Source organism: Caretta caretta, chromosome 10 (genome assembly GCF_965140235.1).
Source record: "Caretta caretta isolate rCarCar2 chromosome 10, rCarCar1.hap1, whole genome shotgun sequence".
Taxonomy (NCBI): domain Eukaryota; kingdom Metazoa; phylum Chordata; order Testudines; family Cheloniidae; genus Caretta; species Caretta caretta.
The window spans coordinates 62,790,892-62,814,810 of NC_134215.1; the positions used below are offsets into that span (position 1 = coordinate 62,790,892).

Here is a 23,919-nt window from a genome sequence, read left to right on the forward strand (position 1 = left end):
TTGTTATGGACAAGCCAACAAGAAAACACATGACTTAGGGTCCTCATTGTAATGGTGACAGTTCAGTCTGCTCAACATTAAGATTTGATTTTGTTTATGAAAAGACAGTAGAATCAATCTTTGAGAAAAGGTCACCCAACGGGAGGATTAATTATCTCAACTATGAGATGACTACAAGAACCCTGTGAAGGTCAGGGATGACGATATTTTAATTTGTCTATTTATAGTCAAATCATTAACACTGTATTCAATCCTACCAGATTTATGCTCCTGTTCCTCATCATCTGAACGCCTGTGATCTTCATCAGAATGCTGGGCCCTTTCGTCATCATCAGAATTCTGCATCTTCTCCTCATCAGAATGCTGGGCCCTTTCGTCATCATCAGAATTCTGCATCTTCTCCTCATCAGAATGCTGGGCCCTTTCGTCATCATCAGAATTCTGCATCTTCTCCTCATCAGAGATCTGAGGCCTCTCTTCATCATCTGAGTTCTGCATTTTCTCCTCATCGGAGTTTTGTAGTCTTTCCTCATCATCAGAAATCTGAGGCCTTTCATCATCATCAGAGTTCTGAACCTTCTCTTCATCATCAGAGATTTGCGGCCTTTCCTCATCATCAGAATTCTGGAGCTTCTCATCATCATCTGACTGATCACTTTTGTCCTCTTTGCCCCATTTTTCATCCTCCGAATTTGCTTTTTCAGATCCATCTGCATCTGAGCGACGGCTACCTTCATCTGATCCGTGTCCTCTGTCATCATCGTCATCAGCAGCTTCTGAACCACTATGCTGATCTATATCTGACTGGTCATTATCTTCATGCTCAGAATGTCCCGAAGCTTCAGAGTGATTGTACGATCTTTCAGACCGAATGTCACTCCCAGTATGGTGAGATGCTCCCTCATCCTCACTATCATCTCCAAATAATTCTTTATTACTGGGCTTTACTGCCTCTCTGTCATCATCTCTGTCACTCTCACTTCCAGAAACATTACTGCCAGAGCCAGCATTCTCCTGATCAGAGTCAGAGTCAGATCCAGAGTCAGAATCTGGAAAATAAATATTACCCACTTAAAAGTGATTGGGGGAAAGATCGCCAGATGAGGAGATAACAAAAAGATTAGCACTTCTTAAGACAAAGTGGAAAAATATAAGAGGGGACATGAGACACGCACCTAAATAATGAAAGTAAATTGCATGCTCTTATTTACATGATAAGAATAAAAAAACAGCTAATGAAGTTGTGACATTAAAAGGCAATTTTTTTTCTTTTTTTTTTTTTTTCCTTTTTAAAGGACAGATTACTGGTCTGTGATCCTGTCACAAGGCATCATTGAAACCAGAAGTCTACTAGCAGTCAGAGAAAAACTGTACATTTATATGGGTAATGAGGAGACAAAGATAAATTTGATAGTTTAAAAAACCTTTTTTATTCTAACATTTTACTCTGTTTATAACATCTTGTGAGTTCAAAACTGAAATTGTTTTCAAATCCAATTTGTTTGCCTTTCCCCAACACATGCCCACAGACAAATTAGTTACAGCAGAACTACTCATGAGTGCTGGGTTTGCAGCACTAATTTTTATTCAAGAAAAAAAACAGGGTTTGTTCTGAAGAGTAAATTACATAAAATGACAGGAACTTCGCAAACATAAAAAAGCTCAAATTTTGGACAAGCCAATCTGGACAATATCCATAAAGAAATTATTTCAGCATTTTTCTTTGAATTGTTGATGACAACTGTGACGTATGAATTACGTTAAGGAACCACGGTGATCATCACAAATATATGTAAAAAGAAAAAGTTATAGAAATTATATTAACAGATTATTTTTCTGGATAAAAAGGTACAAGCAGGAAACTCATGGAATACAAACATATCTAAACATAAAAATACTCAAAGAGTAAAAAGGCTAATTATCAAATTTATAATCAGAAACCAATTTTGCAGCAATTTCATGAAAGTCAGTTATGCAAGATCATGCTAAAGGGAAACTAATACACTATGACATGCACATTCACTAAACTCTCAGTCCTAAAACATGTACTTTTTTATTTTAGATGTATTTTAACTGGAACTGATGTACTGAAAAGGAAATGAAATTGAAAACTTGTTTAACATAATAAGAAAAAAAGTTCTAGACTAAACCAGAAAAAAAGACAGTTTTCCAAAAGACAGGTGATGAAAAGTGTATTCTTTCTTTCCTCTCCTTTATTAAATATTAATTTAGCTCTGCACCCAGGAAAAAAATGCTTTGCCAAAAAATCCAAATAACAATATCTCAACCCAAAGAAATTCATAAATAATAGTTTATATAAAGCAAATATTTGCCCCTATTTATACAGTTTATAAAATTAAAAACAGAACAAAGATCTAGTTGCATTAAATTCGTATCTCTTATGCCCAAGCTGGGGCAATCTGTTTGCTTCACTAAAGAGCTGAAGTCCTTTACAATGCAGTACCTATTAAGCAGAAAAAAACGGGGGTAGGGGGATTACTATCAACAGAATCAGTAGAACCACCCGGGTTAAGCAATTTCCCTGTCAGCTCCACAGTCGAATACTGGGGCTAGAGAACTTGGTCACCTCTAACAGCAGCTGTAATAAAACAGGCTACGATACTGGGGTATTGCTAGTAATTAAACCCTTCGGGCCCAGAGCAGGGGCCATGGACACACGCCCCCCTCCCCTGGCTGCAGCACTTGTCAGGGGCATCCCAGGGGTGCAATCACCGCGGGAGGCAGGAAGTCAGCCCCGGTGGGCCAAGTACAAAACCGCAGGGCAAAGCCCACCCACCACAAACACTTCTTACGAAAAGGGGCAAAGCCTTGGTGGAGACTGAAGGGAACCAGCAGCCGGAGAGGATAAAGGGAGGGGAGGGGGGGACCCCGTTGGGGCAGAAGGACGGGCCAGTCGTTCGGGGGAGGGAAGGGGCAGAGAAGGTTAAACACGGGAAGCGCAGCGGGGCGGGCCTCTCTCCCCTCTGCGGACCCTGCGTTGGTACCTTTCTGCTCGGGCTCGGAGTCGACATCGCTCCCGAACAGGTCCTCCATGTCCGCCATGGCGCGGGCTCACCGGCGCCAGGCACGACGCAGCCGCAAAGCGCAGGCCTCGCTCGCCTCCTTTCCGGCGCTGCCGCGCCGCTGGGAACTGGGGAGGGCTGCGGCGCCAGCCAGTGACGCGCGTGCGGAGCGACTGGTTCCGTACGGGGTCAGGGGCGTGGGGCCGCCTGTGCTGACCCGACCCAGGCATGGGGGTGAAGGGGGCGGGGGGAGCCTTAAAGGGGCAGCGTCCCATTAACGGAATTCCCCCACGGCAGGGGCCCACAAGTCTCTCTCGCCCTTTCAGCCTGCACAGGGCCTGGCCACGATCCCCGGCACCAGGACGCACCCGGGACGGGGACAGTGATTCCACACCCACCCCAGGGCTCTGGGAAGTGGAGTATTTGAGTTGGGCCAGGTGCGATGGCTGCTGGGATGCTGGGGCCGGGTCTGGTACCCACAGGGCCAGCAGGATGCTGGTACATTGGCGAGGGAGCTGAGATGAACCCGAGAACGATTAACGGGTTTGAAAACGTGCCTCAGCCTCAGCGTGCTAAACTCCATAGCTTGAGTCTGACCGAGAGAGGAGCCAGGGGTGACTTGAGCACAGCCTGTCAGTAGCTACAGGGGGAACAAATATTTAATAACGGGCCCTTCGGTCTAGCAGCGAAAGGTGGAACACGAGGCCCTGGTTGGAAGGTGAAGCTAGACAAAGTCTGACTGGAACGAACGCAGTTACATTTTCAGTGGGGAGTCATTAATCATTGGAACAACTTATGAAGGGTCAAGGTGGAGTCTCCATCACTGGCCATTTTTAAATTGACAGGCTGTTTTTCTAAAATTTATGCTCTAGGAATTATTTTGGGGAAGTTTGTGTTCTACAGGAGGTCAGACTAGATAAGCACAATGCTCCCTTCTAGCGTTGAAATCTATGAGTGAGGGGCTAATAAACCCCACCACCACCACCCCTCCCCACTGGCCCCAGCCCCAGAGAAAAGGGCCAGTGATCCGCCTCACCATAGGAACCCCATGACACAGGGTCCAGTGACCCTCCTGCCGACCCACACAGGACAACTCTTCCCAGGACTATCATCACATCCCCCTAGGTGCTTCACATTGACACAGGATCTGGCATTTACCCAGCCTGGGGACCACTGACTCAGGTTTGCCAGCCTACGGACTTGTCCTCACTTGCAATATGGGGGTCAGGGCATCCACCCCAGTGACCACTCATCCCAGGACTCAGGCATCCACTTTTCTTCTTTTCTTTGTATGGCTGATATAAATGTAGAACAACAACTATAGTTTTACATGTAGATAGTTAAGCCAGATAATTGTGTCTGGAGTAGCAGAGTGGATTGCTTTGATGCCTCCTTTGTATTTGTGATTCAGGCATTGAGTTGTTATATGTTCCATGTTCTGTTCTGCCATGGTTTGTGCAGATGCAGTTTAGGGTTACCCATGAGCTCCATGGGAGATCGAAGCCAAGGCTCTTCTGGATTGGGTCTTTCATGGGGTAGTTTATTTGTGACTTCTTGTGAACTCCATTTGGCTTTCCAAGTTTAATCAAGGTTGAAGTTGCATTGTTGTAGGTTAAATGTCTGAATCCAAAAGGGCTTATGTGACTTTAAGTGGTGGTGAGGGATGTTGTTAAGGTCATGGTGGAAGGAAAAATGTTCATTTCCCACAATCCTCTGGAATTCCCCAAGGCGTAGTGTTTTGCAGGAGGGGATCCACACTATGACAGCCGGTGTCTTGGTCCTACACAGTAAGGTTTTGTGCTTTCTTCATATCTCATGTTCTACAATCCATCTCCAGTAAGGAGTTACAAAGTAAAAGTGAGGGAGTACTTGTGGCACCTTAGAGACTAACAAATTTATTTGAGCATAAGCTTTCGTAAGCTACAGCTCACTTCATCGGATGCATTCAGTGGAAAACTGAATGCATCCGATGAAGTGAGCTGTTGCTCACGAAAGCTTATGCTCAAATAAATTTGTTAGTTTCTAAGGTGCCACAAGTACTCCTTTTCTTTTTGCGAATACAGACTAACACGGCTGCTACTCTGAAAGTAAAAGTGGATCACATAAAAGTTTATTTTCAGGCAGTTACCACCCCACAGTCCTACAGTAAACTCTGTCCCATATTTTTCATAACTGTCCTTAACTTACTCTACCAGTGACTTACCTCTGATTTTCTGTCCATTTTCTTATCTTGCTTTGTTACTGAGAATATAATTTTCTGCTGAAATTCCCCCCACGACACTTACTAATCCTTTTATAAATCGCTTGGAACAAGGCTGCTGAGATACTTTTTGTTCTGAAATCTTAGTATGCTTTTCTCAGAAACATTCAACCTTTTGAAAAGGTATAAACAAATTCTGCTTTTCATATATTTTACTCCATTTACCTTTTTTAATTGTAAAAAATATAATTATATTGAATATAGGGAATAGGAGTCATCCAGATGTTTTTTACTTTGATATTAAATTCCTTAAATTTGCACTGCACCCCACATTTTCATTGTACAATATACTGCAGATGCTTTCAGTTTCCGATCCAACAATCCATTAAGATGAGTGGGATTGGTTGACCACTCTCAGAACTGTTTCAGGCAGATAGCCTAGCTATCACATTCAGTGCATGTTTTCCAGCTTTTCTTCACAACCTGAGGGCTAGAAACAAATTTATTTTTTATAATGAAAGTGGAGATTCTCAGTCATAGTTGTGTGGTAAGGGATCAAATTCTAAGTCTGCTGAATCAAATTCTAAAGCCGCTGAATCATGGAATACACAGAACTTCACATATAAGGAACAATTCTGCATCAACAGCAGGATACATTAGATGACAGAGTAGGTCTCTTCTCTCTCTAATTTTTATTAGCCAATCTGTCCAGGTAGATTGGTGAGCACATCTACCACTAGTGAAGATTATAAAATCATTCTGTAATGTTGCCTGGCCTATACTAAAATTACATAGCAACTTCAATTTTTGGAGTGAATAGTTGTGGGTTAATTCTCTTCTCTGCCACATTTTCATTAATTTGAAAGTAGAATTTGGTTTTGAATATCTTCTGTTAGAAGTAGTACACAACAAAGCAATTTACAAGTGCCTTTCTTTAAGCCCTTAGAGCAGTGAGTAATTAGGCAAATATGGCCATCTTTTTGTGCTTAGCAATAAGGTAGCTCAAATAATGTCAACAAAAACATTCGTAAGAACTGTCCACTGTAGTAAGTGTGCATAGGATTGGACCCCTGGGAGGACTTGTCTCACTGAGCTAAGTTGTGTTTTAATAGGCAAAGAAAACATCATAACACCCCCTTCCCAAAGGACACTGCTAAATCAGCATTTTGTTAAGCCATAGTTCTGGCATAAGAATTAAACACAAACTTTTGTGCCAGAGGTAAAAGTGCTCTAACTGAAAGCAGACACTTGACATAAAACACTGCTGGTATTAAAATATATACTGGTCAGCCAGTTTGTGCCATATAGCCAGAGCCTGCAGCACTACGCTACCATGAGAGAGGGAAAGTACTGTGGACTCCAAAATAAGAAAACTCCCTGCAATAATTAATTTCAATACAAGGACCACTTGCAGAATTAAATAATTGGGTTTGAAAAATGCTTAGAATCAAATATGCACTTCTGAACCTAAAGAGGAATGCCCTAAGGTAATGTGAGATTTCTGTTAAGATGTCTAACATTGCTATTTTAGAATTACCTACATGTTGTCCAACACTGATAGGACAGCCTTATAATTCTATCATGCAAACAAGAAAACCCTGTTCTACAACTTCAGAATAAAGCAGGGCCTGTTAGTAACAGCAGAAACAACATATTTGTAATTTAACTATTGGGCCCGTTAAGAAGCAGAAAGTTAACTCTGAATAGCTTTTGGCAGATGACAGATCTGCAGGACGCACTCTGCCTCTGATCTGTATACAATCTTTTCCTACGAGCGCACCCTTCTTCTTTGTGGTAGGCCTTGGGCCTCCGTTCTGCTCAAGAGGAAGTCTGTAACTAGGGCCCTGGTGTCAGCACCTCTGTTTCTCACTGTGACTACTTCCACAAATCCAAATGAGCTTCTGCTCCTGTTGGAAACATACCATCTTGGGAGGTCTGCAACCAGCAGATGATTGGAGTGACACTAGACAGCCTCTTCAAAACAGAGTATTTATTAGACAACAGGAATACTACCATCTTTAGGTGCATTGGGTTAAAGAGGTGAATTAAAGCCTAAACACAGCTCTAACTTGTCAGCTTGTCCTTGCTTAGCTCATCAGATCTCTGCCCTGGCATGCTTACAGCAAGCCTTGCTCTGTGCCTCTCAATTAGTACTAGGCAGCCTCTCTCAACCCTTTTTTTCCCCCCCTAAGCCCTCAGACCCACAATAGTTTATTGCTGCCTTTGATCTCTTTCTTCCCATCACAGCTATATAAATGACTAGTGTTTGAGGGCATGCTCCTCACCATGACATTGTTTTACTTTTCCTGTTTGGTTTAACAATCCCCTTTGATCTAACTCCATAGCAAGTAACGCAGTATAAACACAGAGAGGCATGTACCATCTTCCTACAAATAATATCAGCGTTACTTAGTTCGTCACAGCAGGTCAGAATACTAAACAGCTTTTTGTGTTTTAATCCCCTGACAAAATGATTTTCAAATCTTGACCAAGTCAAATCAGGAGCAATAGTAACTGCAAACAACTATGCTGCAAGTTTCTCCCATAGTCCTCTGGGGTAAGAAAACTCTGGCATCACAGCACAAGCAAGGTTATGAGTTTAGGTACCATTTAAAAACCTGTTATTGGAGACACACCCAAAATGTGCATTAATGGAAGGGACAGAAAAGAGATGTACTGAAGGATTACTTTTTTCCTGGTATCACCCTAACCAATCCACCTTAACAATTCATGCTCTTACACTTGATGTTAATCATTGCTTTTTGGTATTTCCACTAACTTTCAAAAAATATTAGCATAAAATCTATTGCAGAGCATTGAGCTTTTGTATGTTATGCTTTGGACCAGGAAAAAATGGAAGCTGAAATCGAACATTTTCAATGAGCCCTTGCCACAGGGTGGGATGGCCTGTTCATACATTCAAACATTCCGACCCCAGAAGGAATCACTGTGATGATCTAGTCTGACCTTCTGTATAACACAGGCCGTAGAAGTTCCCCACAATAATCTCTAGATCAGATCTGTTAGAAAAACATCCAATCTTGATTTAAAATTGTCAGATACACTGGTAAATTGTTCTAGGGGTTAATTGCTCTTCCCCCTCCTCCCTTTAAAAATTTGTGCCTTATTTCCACTCTGAATTTATCTAGGTTCAACTTCCAGCACTTGGATCTTGCAGGACCTTTCTCTGCTAAATTGAAGAGCCATTCTTAAATATTTCTTCCCCATGTAGTACTTACAGACTGGGCTTAGTCCCCACCTGTAACTGACCGGCTGCCTCCCAGATTAGTGCAATAAAAGGCAAACAAGCAGCTCACTTAAGGATAAGAGCTGCAAAGAGGCTTCTGCAGGAGGTTCTGGGTTAGGAAAAGGAGCTGGAAGAGAGCTTGCCCCAGCAGCTACGTGAAAGAGCTGGCTGGGAACAGGCAGCAGCAGAAGCCCTCTGAGGTAGAGGTCTTAGGAGGAACCAGGCAGCAGGACCTGGTTTTTCTATTTTGATGGATGCTGAACTGTGTGTGTTTGAACACTAAATGCAGCCCTGAGAAAAGGGACTGAAATACTGATACATGTAGGAGCTACTTTGATGTACTGGCCTATAAGCTGACATACCAGCTTAACCAAGAGAGGGGAAACCAGGGCAGAGGCAAGCTCAGATGCTGGGTTGGGGAGAACCAGTTACATCCCTTCACTAGTGTGGCAGAAATAGGCACCATTAGAGCTGGTAAACAATGTAAGTCTAATCATGACACACTCATGTCAAGCAGAAGCTTACATTCTTAAGAGTTCTACCAGAAGGGTGACTTGCTTTTCCCTTTGTCTCCAGGTAAATGGGCAGTTTAAAATGCGCAAATATTATATAAAATCCAAATTTTGCTTCACAATATATAAAAACTTTGCCAGGTGACAATGGGGGAAGTTTTGCTCTCATTTACACCACAGTGAATCAATAGTGACAGAATTTAGCCTGCTAACTACATTTCAGAATACTTTAAATCAGTGTTTCTCATGTGGCCACCAGTGGATTTTTTTGTGGTCATGACAGCCTCCAAAGCATGGGCAGAGATTTGGGGGGGGGAGAAGAGAGGGCTCCCTGCAGTGCCCAGCTGTTGCTCCTGAATAGCTGTTTCCAAGGGCAGCATAATGTGCTGCCTTGGGGTTTGTGCTGGTGCTGCCAGCAAGGATTGGTGCCCTGCACCGCGCAGCCATTTGTACAAGGAAAAATCAGAGGCCGGGGAGATGTGGCTTCAAGTTCATGAATTTAAATGATTTACACATCTGTAAAGTGGGGATAACAATCTGTGCCTCCTTCGCTAAGTGCTTTGAGATCTACAGATAAGATGTGCCGTAAGAGCTATTAGAAATTAAACTTTTTAAAATTAGGTATTATCCACTCATGCAGTCTGCCCCATTTTGCTGACTTTGCTTTTTAAAAAGAAATCTCATGTTTAATGCACAACATGGCATTTTTAATATTGTACGGCAAAAGCTTGGAAACAGTTCATTCCCGCCACACATTTTCCTTGGCAAATTGGGTGAGGGGCAAGAAGGGGAAACTAAGTACCTTGTTGCAGAATTTGAGCTTTCATTAAAAAAAAGTTAAATTTCTAACCCTCGTAACAAAGATAATTTTCCAAATGAGATCTGCAGACAGCCCAGTGCCTCTCTATAAGCTTATAGTTTTTTCCAAGCAGAAGAGTTAAATTGATGAGATTCAGGCCATGTCTTCACTACAGAGCTAAATTGGCACTTCTTTAGCAGGTGTGGTGAAGACGTGTTAAATTGATGGGAGAGTGCTCTCCTGTTGATTTCTGTACTCCACCTCTCTGAGAAGAGTAAGGGAAGTCAATGGGAGAGCATATTCATATAACTGAAGTAGCATAACTTAGATCGATTTACCACAGTAATGTAGACCTGGCCTCAGGTTCCCTTCACTGCTACAATTCAGTACCCTCTGGGTACCAGTGAAACTGACATGAAGGAATTGATTTTAATCTGTTTCATTGCTGCTTTGAAATCAGAGCCTGGCAGCAGCACAAAGCAGGAGCTATTCAGGAGGCAGAAGGATCCAAACAATTGAGGCTGGGGAGAGGGGGTGAAAGAGGCCACCTACCTACTTCCATCACCCAGACAATAAAGAGTGGCACTCCTGGACAGGCAGCAGCGAGTGCTTTTCACTTTCAACAGCTGGGATGGTGGCTTTAAATGTATTAAGTAGTTGATGAGAGAGAACTCCCCCTCACAAGCAGGGCCTAGGACAGGCCTGTGGTAGGATTCCAGCAGCTGTTTAAGGATGGAGGTGGGGAGAGAGATTGGGTCACCCGAGTATTTGTTGATAGCAACCTCTTCCTCCCAAATTTTTCTAATCTGTTCCTGGCTAGGTGTTTGGTATACTTCTCAAGGCCTCTGCATGATGAAATGGAAAGTATTAGAAATGTAACTCATGAGAGGTATTACCCACTATTACATATGAGGAGACATTCCAAGACAGTGTGTCCTTTTACTAGGCAAAATTATGTAATATGTCTATTAATATGACTCAAGAGTTCAAAGGAAATTTGGTTGGAAAACAGATGTTTCCAAGTATTAATTTTGGAACTTAAGTAGTTTCTCTCAAGACCATACTTAATGTACTTATTACCCAATTTGCTTTTATGAACTGACCTCAACAAAGACTACTGAAGCGTTCCCATGAGTTCCATACAAGACTACAGGTTTATGGAACAGATTGCTTTTTAATTATTTGGACTTTCATAGATTATATTTTAGTAGATACTCCTGGGTTAGAGTTACCCCTGTTGGTGCAGGACTGTAAATTCTGATTCCATCATGTCCAGGAAGGCAGCTGTCTTGGAGAGGGAGTTTTGCCCTAGCTGGGGATACACAGAAGCCTGCCAGTAGAGATTCCTAGGAGGTGTACTGAAAATACTGCATAGCTTGGGTTCCTAGATCCTGTATCGTCCCAAGCCAAGCTCTATTTGTTGGCTAGCAGAGCCCACAGTTCTAAGATCCCCAAGGCAGAGGGAGAGAGTACAAATAGCTTGTTCCCCAGCAGGGCTGCAGATTTTGTGTTGCTAGGAACCTGCAGTCTACTTTATCCCAGCAGAAGCTAAAACAAATCTAGTCCATAGGCTTAAATAGCTGCGTGCATGAAACTGGGTTGACAACAGTTTGCCACTATTTGTTATTTTCTGCCGTATGCTAACATTTTTCCCATGTGAAAATCAAATTATAGCCAATGACAGGTGCTGACTCCCAGAAGAGCCATTTGGGCCCAAGCATTCCCAACGGCAAAGGTACAAGCAGGAGCCTGAAGTATATGCCAGCTTCACCTTTCTGTTAAATTAGTGCTCTGTTAAAAAACCCAAACAAATAATATTTTGAGGTTTCAGAATTTTTAATGTAATACAGCTTGACAGCATACAGTGCTGATATGCTAAAATACTCAATTCATGTTTCCTCAACGGAAACTTAAACTTAACAGACTCTGTAATTCATAGCTTACAAACAGCATTATTCATACAAAAAGCTGTGGAGATGATGAGGGCATCTCTCTAGAGTATAACTGAAAGTAGATAATTTACAGAATGTTTGGGAAACATATTCAGTCCATGAGTCTGTGTATTAAGAATGAAACCCAAAACTATCAACAAAATGTGTGGTTACTTGATTTTCCAGATTTAGAGCATATTTCAAAAAAAGTGAATTAACCATGAATCAATTAGACTAAAAAAAAAAGCACATAATCACCACCTCTTTTTTGAAAGCAGCCTGGTTTTTATGGTAATTTATTGCTAAAGTAATACCACCCATAAAATATGAGCTCATCATACCCAAGACCTTACTATATATTTGAAGCCAGTAAATCAAAAAGTCAGCTTTGCTTGCTGAGTTGGATTATGGTATTTGACAGCTCTGGAGACTGGATTCCTTCATTTATCCACACGCAAGGTAAATTACAGGCAGCAATTAAAGCATCTTCATATTGCCCTGCCAAATGTGCCTCAAACCTAACTTGGAGGGACAAGCACCTATGGTTAATTCTCCATGTCCAATCTGTCTGATTTCTCTGCTACGATTGCCACCACGTGTCTAGCCTCAGCCGTTCACAACAGAGCTACTAAATTTATTTCACTGGGGCAATGCTATTAAGGATCTGGCACAAAGATACCCATTACTTTCAACTGTGACCCGACTCCTGACCACTACGTCTTCAACCAACCACTGATTTCCACTTATGCCACTGGTGAGCCAGATATAACTCAAACAAGTAGCGTAGAGAAGAAAAAATGCTTTTCATTACCAATTCTCTCCCCACCTCATCGCCTTTCATTTTCCTCCTCTATCTTCAGTTACAAATATAAAGTAACTGGCTAATTTGCCTAGAGGCTGATCAAACAGATATTACAAAAATTAGATTTTATAAATATGCAACCCTTTGACAACAGAAGGAAGAGAAGGTTTTACAGCCTGCTTATTTGATACAAAAATGATTCCTTGGTGTTTTAAACATTAGGCACCGTAAAATAGTTTCAGACAACTTAATACATGTATACCATGTTTTGGCCACACCTGAATAGCACCATCTCTTGAAAAAACACTTAGCTTTTAATATATGTTTGCATGTAAATGTATAAGAACTTAAACTTTGGGATAGCATTCACACAACAAAGTCTGCTTAAATTATGTAAAAAATTTAAATATCGTAAACCAAAGGCAAAAGGAGTCTTTATGACCAACACCATCATATTTCTGTTCATTCAAAAATGTGCAGTGCAGGAAATCTTTGGTTTTTCAATAGAATTCATTCCAACTTCCTTTCATTTTTACACAGTTACATCCATGTCTTTTAGGCCATAAGACACTGATGTTTATTCAGAATTAACCACAACATTTCCAATTTTGAAATGATAGTTCATCTTTCCACCCTTGTAAAAGCCTAATTACTTATATCTTCAATGAAGGTACTATAGTTTAAAAGTCGCTGTGTACTTGCCATAAAATTTTAATTCATTTTCAGATTGAAGTCTGTATTTTTTAAAGACCTAAAACATGATTTGTAGTAGCGCAGAAGCGGGCACAATAATAGGGGATTATTCTAAAGAAAAATTTGTACATTGTAAAACTCTACGTACAGCACGATACAAAAATCTCATTTTTCTCCACACCACCTATATATGGCTTTTACAAAAACTTACGGTATTTATGTTAATTTTATGGATACTGGACAGTTAAGTCAGTTGAATTATATAAGTCACTGTAAATAGACTGTCCAATTCCTTAGAACATGCTTTTACTTCTGTTATGGTCCAATGATCAACACTGTGCAATCAAGTATAGTGCAATTCAAAAATAGCACAATCAAAATAAAACCTAAGTTTCGTAATATTACAAAGGAGTCCACAGCTGTTATGTACGGAAACTGCAGTGACTTTTGTTTGCTAATTTGTTTTCCTAGATAAAGAGCTCTAAATATTTCTCTTTAAAATAAATGGCTTGGAGTAACAGCATGGATCTAATATCCAAAGCAAATTAGATACTACACTTGTTAAGTTTCTGCATAACACGTTGTGATGATGGAACAAGAGGACCCTTCATCAGAGTGGAAGGTAAAGATCCGTCTAGTACAGTGGTCACTATTTCACAGGAAGTATGGTTGACAGCTGTTTTTAGTTTAACAGAATTTCTCAGTTGCAACCCGCCACAGGAGATTACGTATATGATTTCAGAGCTGCACAGGACTGCTTTTCCTAAGCATACTATCAGCATTTCTTAAAGAATGCATGTTCACTACTGCTAGAAAACTCCTATGTCATTTAAGGTATTTAGATATACATTTTTATACAAGAATATAATCTAAAACAATGCTGATGAATGTACTAAGTCAATCTAAAGATGTCCAGTTTAAACATATCAGAACAAAGTACAGTCTTTTAGAATATTCAGAAATGTAAGCTCCTTTGGAGGCTTTTTTGGTTTAGTACAGATGTTGATTTTTCAAGACACCCACCCTCGTCTTTTAATTAGTTCTCCTCCAAATGTATTGGAGAGCAGAAACAACCCTTATTCAATTCACGTTTTCATCAGAAAAGGGATGACTTTCGAGCTTTATCAAAGTATCAATAAAGCATATTATTGAATCAAGACAAAAAGGAACTGCAACTGTGACAGCTGTGAAAGATTTAAGTTCAGTGTATATTAACAAGAAGGCTGAAGTAATAGCTACAAAATAAGAGTCCAATTGTTCTGTGTTAAGAATCCCTTTTCTCTAAAACATTGTTCTCAAAAATATACAAATCCTGCCATTTAAATAACCATCCCCAGCTTTCCTATCAGAAACATACTCCATTGTTTGCCCATTGATCCCTTCATGTATCATTCTTTGAATACAGACAACTACTCCACTGATTACAAAATTTACATTATTTTAGTGGAAAGTATAGCTAAAGTCTTGAATATAAAAAAGTTCTCAAAAAACCGATCTTGCAAAGTCTAGTGCAGTTACTATGTCACAAAATGAAATACGTGATGCATATTACACAGATCTAAACATAACTTTACTAAAAAGGAATGGGGTTTCCAGTCTTTTCCCTTCTACCCAAATAAATGAAGTCTGAGATTGCCAACACCCATGATTAGCAGATGCGCCTTGAGGACCTCTGAAATCTTCACACAATGCAATTCTAGCAGCAGCATGGTTTACTGGTAGTCTCCTTCAACCCTTCTCTTGCGAACTGTGTCCATAAGAAAAAAGAAAATACAATAACTTTCTTAGGAATTTCCACAATATCTCAACAGCTTACAGGACAATTAGTAGTCATTAACCTTTTAAACCACAATTCTTTCAGCTATGTAAAATTTCATTCCAAACGGTTAATTAACATTTAGCACTATTTATCATTTCAAATTTGCTTATTAGCAACTCTGAGTACCTTATTTCGATACTCATGAACAATTTAAGATTTACATGGTAAGAATTAGGGTATAATAATGTCATATCACTTGAAATATGGTGAGCAGATTTAACAGTTATTCTTGACTTCATATGTACCATTCTCTAGCACTGTGCTTAATTATAGTTCTAGTTAGGAATATATAAAAGCTTCAGAACACTCAAAGACTTGGTAAAAAAACTTTACAATATTAACTCATGTTCAGTAATTGGATAATCTTCAGTCCATTATTAGAGTGAATAAATTTTCAGATATCTTTAAACAATAAATTACACAAGGGACGAACAAAAAATTGGTGAATAAAGTTACTAAAACTCACATGCTATTTACAGTTAAAGAATATGCAGTATTGACTGAATGATTGGAGTACGCTTAATGTTTAAAGTAAAACCCTGATGTTCTACATAGTGTATAAGTGAAATAATCAGTTTGTCTTGTATTTTCTCTTTCCCAATTAAATTAACTTCTTTTTTGAGCAGATATAGTGGATTTGAAAGTGGATTAAGAGTTTTAAAAGCCTCAAGTTAGATAGGATGTTTCCACATTTTTTTTTAATTAGAAGGTACTATATATTTGCAGAAAACCACCCAATATTAAGAGTGGTTTAAATACTTAATCACATGATAAATTTATAATTTTTATTAATATATCTGTTACAGTTTTATATAAACCAAGTTGTCTATCTTCAGCTTTGGTTCAAATTAATGAACTGAAAAGTTTTAATGCTATATTGTAAAATCAGAGTGGGATAATTGTTTTTCACTGCTAGAAAAGATACTCCACTAATGCTCAAATATGGAGTTTACAAGTTTTAGTACTTACAGAGACCTACCATCAAAGCCTAAAACGTACTACTCATTTAAAAAGTAACCTACAGATATTTAAACTGTTGCATTCTTAGGCTCTCTCTCGCACACTCATCTCTATTTTTTTTAGTTTTACCGCAAAAGCAGATGAAGTGGTTCATACTACTGGGCCATCTCACTGTAGTCCAATCATGCAGTTAGAAATAAACTGGCACAGGGTCTCAGGCAAACAAGAACAGGGGTGCAGGACAGCATGAGAGAAACATGGGGAGAAAAGATGTAGACAATTTGTCAGAAGAAACGTACAAAGACAGTGATGTGAGACTAAACATTTCAATTTCAGAGCTCAGTACCCAACTGGGTATTCACAATAACCTGTCTCTGTAGCTTCAAGGCTGGAGAGATGAAAAGGCTTTTGCAGAAAATTTTATTCGTATACTCCAGACTAAGAAAGCAAGAAAAAAAAGGCAAGATATCAATAGAAAACATAGAAATAGATTTTCAGCAATTAAATGCTAAAATCAGAACTGGTGAAAAAGAAGAAAGTTCACAACTACCAGAGGAGCACTTGAAATATGATGATACAGAGAAAAGATCAAATCAATTGTTCTCAAATGTAGGCCATTTCAGGAGGTAGCTATGTAATATGTCCAGTGCCTTCCTGCTCCCTTCAAAATTATATCTTTCCTCCTGTTCCTCTCTCCTCAGTCTTTCACAGCTGTTTAACTTCCCCACAAACAGCTTTCCTCAATGGGAGGCCCTGGACATATCACCAGCCTCTCAAACCTCAGGCCTCTGCTCTCAACAGGTCCCCCACTGAGCTTCTTTGGACCCTTGGAAACTATTCTGGCAAGCACCTGCCCTACTTCCTGTCCTGAAGAGATACCCCTCCTGCACCATGGGGTGTGTGGATGTGTAACCAGAAAGAGGAATACCACTTAGTGGGGGGCGGAATAAAAAAAGGTAATTCTATTTAATGAGGGGAATTTAGTTATTGTTATTTAGCTGGAGGCTTTAGTGTAGGTATATATAATGCATTACCTGAGTTCTCACATTATGTTCATAACTAAGCTTCAAGCTTTCTGATTCAGTTAGCCACATCTGTGGTGATGTGTCCTGGCACCCTGGCAATAGGGATTAAATTTAGTCTCTCCACTGGGGTAATAAACAATAGGTGGGCTGGCCTGGCCTCCCAGTTCACAGTGGCTGCAAGATAGGGGATATGCCCTTTACTTGAATTTAGGCAACTACCCACTATCCCAAATCAATGGGTTTGGATGATCAAGTAACAGGGTTCTTGTTCATTTTTTCAATTATGCCTGTCAGAACAAATCCACCATCAAAAGTACTCTTCATCCTTTTGGAATCCAGGAGCTAACCCCTTCCAGAAGACACTTTTAAATTTAATTTTTATTTTTTAAAAATTAGTAATTTCAATGTATCCTTTAAAGAAATACTGAATCTTATCCAGGGCAAAGCCAAATGTATATGAAACTGTAAGGCATGTTCTGCTTATGTCCTGTCTGGAATTCTTATTTTTTTTTGAGTTTTAGAAAATACTGAAGAATTCTGGACTCTAGCCTGGAGAGTGTGAAAACTGAAGGGGGAAATTAAGAGAGGAAAAAAGTAGGAGAGTAGGACTCAAAGTAAAGGAGAAAACTGGAGTAGAATTATTTATGTATCGGGACACAATTAAAACACAAAGCAAAAACACTATCTGTGCCATTAGTTCATTCAACAGTCTACCAGAGAGGTCTTACCCAAATCATTATTTTTTGTAATAGCTGCAGCTGCCCTGGTTCGTGGCCCCTGTTGTGTGAAATGGTATCCAAATTTAAGGATATTTGTGTTCTCCTCAAGCATTTTGGCAATTTCCATTTCTACAGGTGTTCCCAACTGCTGCCTCTGTTAACAAACATTACAACTTCAATATATTCATATTCATTTCCTACAAAAACCTAGAATATTTTTAGTATACTTAGGTGACAAGTAGTCCTCTTTACATCTACTGATTTGAAAGACATGACAAGTTCAGATTACTGGTCTCTCTATTTTAAGCACCAATCACCAAGTTAACTTAGCACCAATTTAAAGTGGATACCTATTTGAATTTTAAATCAAATTTATGAAGCGCCCCAGCCTCATACCCCTCAGTTAGTTATGTGCCTTTCTTCTCCTTCCCATTGTTGGCTCCCTCTATATTTTATTGTCTGAGGCCTATCTGTTGGCCCTAATGGTGGCACTCTTGCAAGTTTCCCTATGCTCTTGGGTTTCCTAAAAGGTACTGTGTCCTGGAGCACAGCAAACAGGAAAGCCCCAGAACGTTACCTAGTGTGGAGCATCTAGTAAGATACTAGTAGCTAGAGACATTTCTGGACCTGTTGGACTAACATTGTAAAGGTAAAATGGATCAGAAAAAATTTATTCAAACCAGCGTGAGAGTTCAGTTAAGGTGGTTTATTTAGGCTCACCCATTAAAAGCAAGTTTTCCCCCTCTGCCACCACAGAGTAGTTGTTTAACAAATTCTGTGTAATAACCAGAATCCCTCAGTGTTTAATTAGAGCACTGGCAAGAAAGTATGTCAACAAAATTTTAAGAGGCAAAAAAGACTGACTACTTCCATTAAGATGCAAAAAAGAAGTGGCACATATCAAATTATGTTTTTCTGCTGTAATAACGTGTTTCAATTACAAGACTGCCTAGGAACATGGACAGTTCTAGGCTAAAACTTTTCACATAGAAACTGCAGAATATACTCTACAGTTTAATTCTTTATATTGCTTATTAGTTAAATGAGCTTGTTACTCATTTTAAAGAGCACCAGCAGCATATTAAACTAAATATTTAAGAATATTGTGTTTTTATTCCAAGCAATGGAATCTACAGGGCAGTTAACCTCAATTTTCCATGCTCCTCACTTGAGAATGCCAAGCCAAGCCCAGCAGTTACCCAAAAGGGAAGTCTATTCTTAAACGAACAGAACTATAATTATATAGAAATCATAGAAATGAAGGGCTGGAAGGGACCTCAACAGGCCATCTAGTCCAATGCCCTGCCATACCTACACCATCCCTGACAGGAGCTTCTCTAACTTGTACTTAAAAAACCTAAAATGGTAGGGATTCCAGAACCTCCTTAGGTATCCTGTTTTGGAGAAGTTTAAGAGACCCTAGGGAATTCTCCCTCAGAACAGGAATAAGCCCCATCTCTTGCTCTGATATTTGAGGCTCTCTCTAGACAAAGGTAAAAAAAAAGTCTGGTTTTAAAACATGTTAGCAAACATTTAAAAACCCTAGGACCAGGGCCAGCTCTAGGACTTTTGCTGCCCCAAGCAAAAACATTTTTGGCTGCCCCCGCTTTTTTTTTTGTGCACCCCCCCCCCACCCCTGGCTCTGCCCCAACTCCACCCCTTCCCCAAATCCCCGGCACTCCCTCCTCCCACAGGCATGCCGCATTTCCCCCCCTCCCCCACAACCCCCTGCCCTAGCTTACCTCTGCTCCACCTGCTCCCCTGAACACACCGCCACTCCGCTTCTCTCCCCTCCCTCTCAGGCGAGGGAGAGGCAGCGCGTTCAGGGGACCAGGCGGAGCGGAGGTGAGCGAGGGTGGGAGGGGGAGCGCAGGAAGTAACGGGAGGGGGGTGGGGGGGGAGCGAGGAACCGCTCCCCGCCCCAGCTCGCCTCCCCCTCCCCCAAGTGCGCTGCCACTCGGCTTCTCCCTCCCCAGGCTTGCCACGCGGCAGCCAGCCTGGGAGGGGGGAGAAGCGGAGAGGCGGTGGCGCACTCAAGGGAGCAGGCGGAGGCGAGCTGAGGCACATTTCTAGGGGCAGCATGGCCGGTGCCAGAATGCCGCCCCTAGAAATGTGCCGCACCAAGCACCTGCTTGATTTGCTGGTGCCTTGAGCCGGGCCTGCCTAGGATAGACATGGCATGTTGTGTTTTAACATGTCTTAGCTGGTCAGAGTGAACCACAGATTTCCTCTCCCCTCCCCCCAGCGTTCACCCTGCCCAGCTAACACGTGTTAAAAACAGGCTTTGGCGCATGCTCTCTACATCCCATCCAGTGGGATGGCTCGCTAAAGTATCCTTACCCCCACCACTGGAAGATAGAGAGGGAAGCCATGTGATAGGATAATGCCTGTCCAGCCCAGTCTTCTTCCATTTCATCCTGTGTTTTAAAGGCATCTCTCAGCTATTTTAAGTATTGCTGATTTCCGCCCCCCCCACCTTGATCTTTTTATTTTGGGTGGTTGGGGGGAGGGAGGGGAGAGAGGAGATTTCCACCTAGCCAGCTCTGAGCTCCACCAGACAGCTAAGGTTTTAAAAATATTGTACATACATTAATGTATACATACTATTTTTCTCTTCCCCTACCCTTAATCACCATATAAACTACATAGAAATAGAACATTTATTTTTCATGGGTTCATCTCTTCCTGCTCTATTTTAAATCCTAATTCTTCATTTTCAAATATCCCCATTGCTTGCTGGGGAAACTATTTGAATGTTAAGAAATTAATGAATAAGTGATGAAAAAATCAGCCCATCATTTCCCAAGAGGCATTTAGTCCGCCTTCCTCAAGGGATGGAAGTGTCCACTTGAGGAAAGAATAGGAAGAGACTAATGTTTACATTTATTTTGGTACAAAACTGTTTTGTTTTTAATTAAAATACTTTTTGAAAAGGTCACGAATCAGCAGCTGCTTTCTTAAAGGTGGATCAGTCTGTTAGAGTGAGAGCACAAATAATTCAGCTATAATCTTATTATAGCTTCACTTACCTGGTTATCGATTTTGACCTCTGTCAGGGTTTCATTCTCTTTTAGTGCATCAATCAGTGCCATAATGCCAACCCCAGTGACAAAATTTGATTCTATATTTAGACTTTTCAAGTTTTTGTTCACTCTCAGCATATCTGCAAAAGCCTTGAAAAGCAGGAAAAAGTAATGAAAATTAAAAATAGCAAATTGTACTACGTAAATGTAACATATAGAACCAGACGGAACTATACCAATTTACACCATCTGTGGATGTTGCCCAAAATCGGCAACACTTTATAGGTTCTTAATGTAATTTCCCAGCCTTTTATCATTCATCTGAGACTGAGGAGAGAATCTTTAATCAGCCTTTTCGAATGCAAACAAGTTTTCATTTGTATGGTACACAATTAGGAAACAGCCTGCATCTTACACTTGTTGCAAACTAAAAACCTTCACAGAATATAAATTATCTCTAATTAGCACATTGGCCCAAATCCACTTTATAAGCCTTGGCAGAAAACCCTCCACAGCACACAATGAAATACAAGCTGTTCAATAGTAAAGATTAATAACTAACTTCTTGTTTGCCTAGCAGGTGAAATTAGATTTGAGTGATATACAGCCAGGATATTTGACTTTCAAAATACTAATAATCTCTGCCCATTTGATCACATAAAATACAAGAGACCTGCTTTTAGTCACCAATCGCCAATAAAGTACATATAATTACAGCTGGTTGGAAAATGCCATTTTGTCTCTTGCTGGGATATCCCAGAATAGTCAGATGTATATGCAACTTGGAAATACTCCGGTTAAAAAGGAATATGATGTGTGTCTCCCCTCAAGAGAGATGACAGCCAGGGGAGCCTGAAGCCTAGAGTGGGGGCTTTTGCTGGACCAAAGAGGAGGAATACAGGTGTAGTTGCCCTGAACTGTGACACCTTAACACAATGGTTCTTCAAACTGAGTCCTGCATACACCACAGGTTCATGGACTGAAACTGACAACTGAGCAGTGGTGGACTGGTTGTTGGGAAGGGATGAGGTCCACATGAGGCTCTCTCACAAAGTGGTCTAGAATGAAAGAGTTGAAGAACCACTTCCCATTCATCTCGTAGTTTTAGCGCAGTGTTGCTGTAGCCGTGTCAGTCCCAGGATTTCAGAGAGACAAGGTGGGTGAGGCAGTATATTTTACTAGAGAAGCTGGTCCAATAAAATATATTATCTCACCCACCTTGTGTCTCTAGTAGGTGCTGTCAAAGCTTCTTTAACTTCAGGATGTAAGGGGAAAAATTGTTTTCATCCTCTGCATTACCAGGATGTTTAGACAGCTTTCAGTTCAAATCAACCCCACTTCCCAACCCACAACAAGAGCCTACTTACAACAGCAACAGGGTCATTGCTTCGAGTCGCTGCAAGGCTGAAATTCTTCACATGGGTGTTGGTTTCCAAAGCCTTAGCAAATTCTTTCAGTGTTGGAATTGGGATGTTCTTGAATTAAAAATGAAATATACACATTTTGTACATTACATTATAGCCATTACAATGATTTTTTTTTCTACTCAGCTCCTCCCCATTATCTCTTTCTACAGAGAAATATACTGGGCTACCAGTTCTCCCTTACTGGTATCAATAACCAAGTCCCACAGCACAGGCTTGGATGCGGATGAAGGGCAAAATCATATGCTCGACTCTTTGCCTTTTCAAATTACCAATATGCTTTCTTTACTGTACTCAAGCCAGTACCACATTAGAATTAGACTAGAATATCTTGATATGTAAAAGCTACCAGAACAAGAAAAAGTGTACAAATTGAATACTCTACTAAATGTGTGTCTGCATATTAATCAGTATCTCATTAAGTTCTTCATATTCCACAATCTGAGAAACACTAATGAGGAAATGGAATTAATAAATAGAAACTACTTCTGAACACTAAGTAAATCCAATTACTGAAGCGTGGTTATCTCTGTTCTGTTACACTAATTCAGGAAGAACTGCTAATTTAGAGTTAGAAATATGGTTTGCTGTACTAAAACTGAATAGAATGATTTTGGTCTGACACTGCTAAGAAATTTGCAACTCATTTTGTGTACATTTTACAGGTGTGTATAATGCCCAAGGGTTATGCTGGATATACTATACAAAATCCCCCATCCAATTTTCTGCTGTTAGAGGAAGCAATAAGAAACCTGGGTTATTTATTGCTTGCCAAAAATGTTATGATTCTGTTCTGATTTATCCGATTAAAAAAATATTCTATTTTAATTTTTTAAAAGTTTGACCGCCACATTTATGACCAGAAATAACCATAACCACCAGCATCTTTTATATGACAACACAGTAAGATACTATATACAAACACCACTCTGTTTCTCATAACCATACTGATAACACTCCTCCGTGAACAGAAGGAAATAAAAACTTTAGGTCAAAGTTTGATTTGAGATCACATACCCCACACATTTATTGGAAAAATTGATGCATTTACAAATTAGCCTATCAAAGATGAGTTGTGTACTTCTAAAACTAAGACAAAGATTGGATTATTTATTTTCAAATATACGCTCTAGATCAGTGGTCTCCAACCTTTTTAAGCACAAGATCACTTTCTGAATTTAAGATCAACCCAGAATCTACCTTGCGCCTTGCCCGAGGCCCTGCCTGCTCACTCCATTCCCCGCTCCCTCCGCCCCACCCTCACTCACTTTTACCAGGCTAGAGCAGGGGGTTGGGGCCGAAGGGTTCGGAGTGTGGGACGGGGCTCTGGGCTGAGCCTGGGGCAGGGAGTTGGGGTGCAGGAGTGAGGGGTGCAAGCTCTGGGAGGGAGTTTGGGTGAAGGAGGGGGCTCTGGGCTTGGGACAGAGTGTTGGGGTCCAGGCTCTGGGAGAGACTGCTGGGGCAGACGTGCAGGAGTGGGTGCGAGGTGCAGGCTCCGGCCAGGAGGCCCTTACCACAGACAGCTCCCGGTTATGGCACAGCAGGGCTCAGGCAGGCTGCCTGCCTGCCCTGGTCCCATGCTGCTCCCGGAAGCAGCTGGCTGCTGACACATCTCTGCAGTCCCTGGGGGTGTGTGGAGGGCAGTGGGTCTCCATGTACTGACCACACCACCCCTGCAGCTCCCATTGGCCGGTTCCCAGCCAATGGGAGCTGCTGGGATAGTGCTAGGGTTGGGGGCAGCA

The 23,919-nt window shown here is 40.9% G+C and overlaps 2 protein-coding genes across 8 annotated transcripts in view; both read right to left on the reverse strand.

Moving 5' to 3' along the window:
• LEO1 (LEO1 component of Paf1/RNA polymerase II complex) overlaps positions 1-3,165 on the reverse strand; it is a 167,757-nt gene extending 164,592 nt beyond the window's left edge. For 4 of the 5 annotated variants that reach the window (XR_007358976.2, XR_007358975.2, XR_012670240.1 and 1 more), the window contains exons 1-2: positions 3,006-3,163; positions 258-1,049 (exon numbers count right to left, since the gene is read on the reverse strand). Coding sequence is in view for 2 of the 5 variants with exons in the window: in XM_048868224.2 (XP_048724181.2) it covers positions 258-1,049; positions 3,006-3,063 (850 nt within the window). In the remaining 3 variants the exon portion in view is untranslated. Of the gene's footprint in view, positions 1-257; positions 1,050-3,005 lie in introns of all 5 variants that reach the window. The other variant, XM_048868225.2, reaches the window with a different exon arrangement.
• Positions 3,166-11,598: 8,433 nt separating this feature from the next.
• LOC125643772 (tropomodulin-3) overlaps positions 11,599-23,919 on the reverse strand; it is a 43,783-nt gene continuing 31,462 nt past the window's right edge. For 2 of the 3 annotated variants that reach the window (XM_048866926.2, XM_048866924.2), the window contains exons 7-11: positions 22,121-22,228; positions 20,760-20,903; positions 17,740-17,884; positions 16,355-16,424; positions 11,599-14,954 (exon numbers count right to left, since the gene is read on the reverse strand). In XM_048866926.2, the coding sequence (XP_048722883.1) occupies positions 16,369-16,424; positions 17,740-17,884; positions 20,760-20,903; positions 22,121-22,228 (453 nt within the window). In that variant the 3' untranslated portion in view covers positions 11,599-14,954; positions 16,355-16,368. The remainder of the gene's footprint in view (positions 14,955-16,354; positions 16,425-17,739; positions 17,885-20,759; positions 20,904-22,120; positions 22,229-23,919) is intronic. The other variant, XM_075133083.1, reaches the window with a different exon arrangement.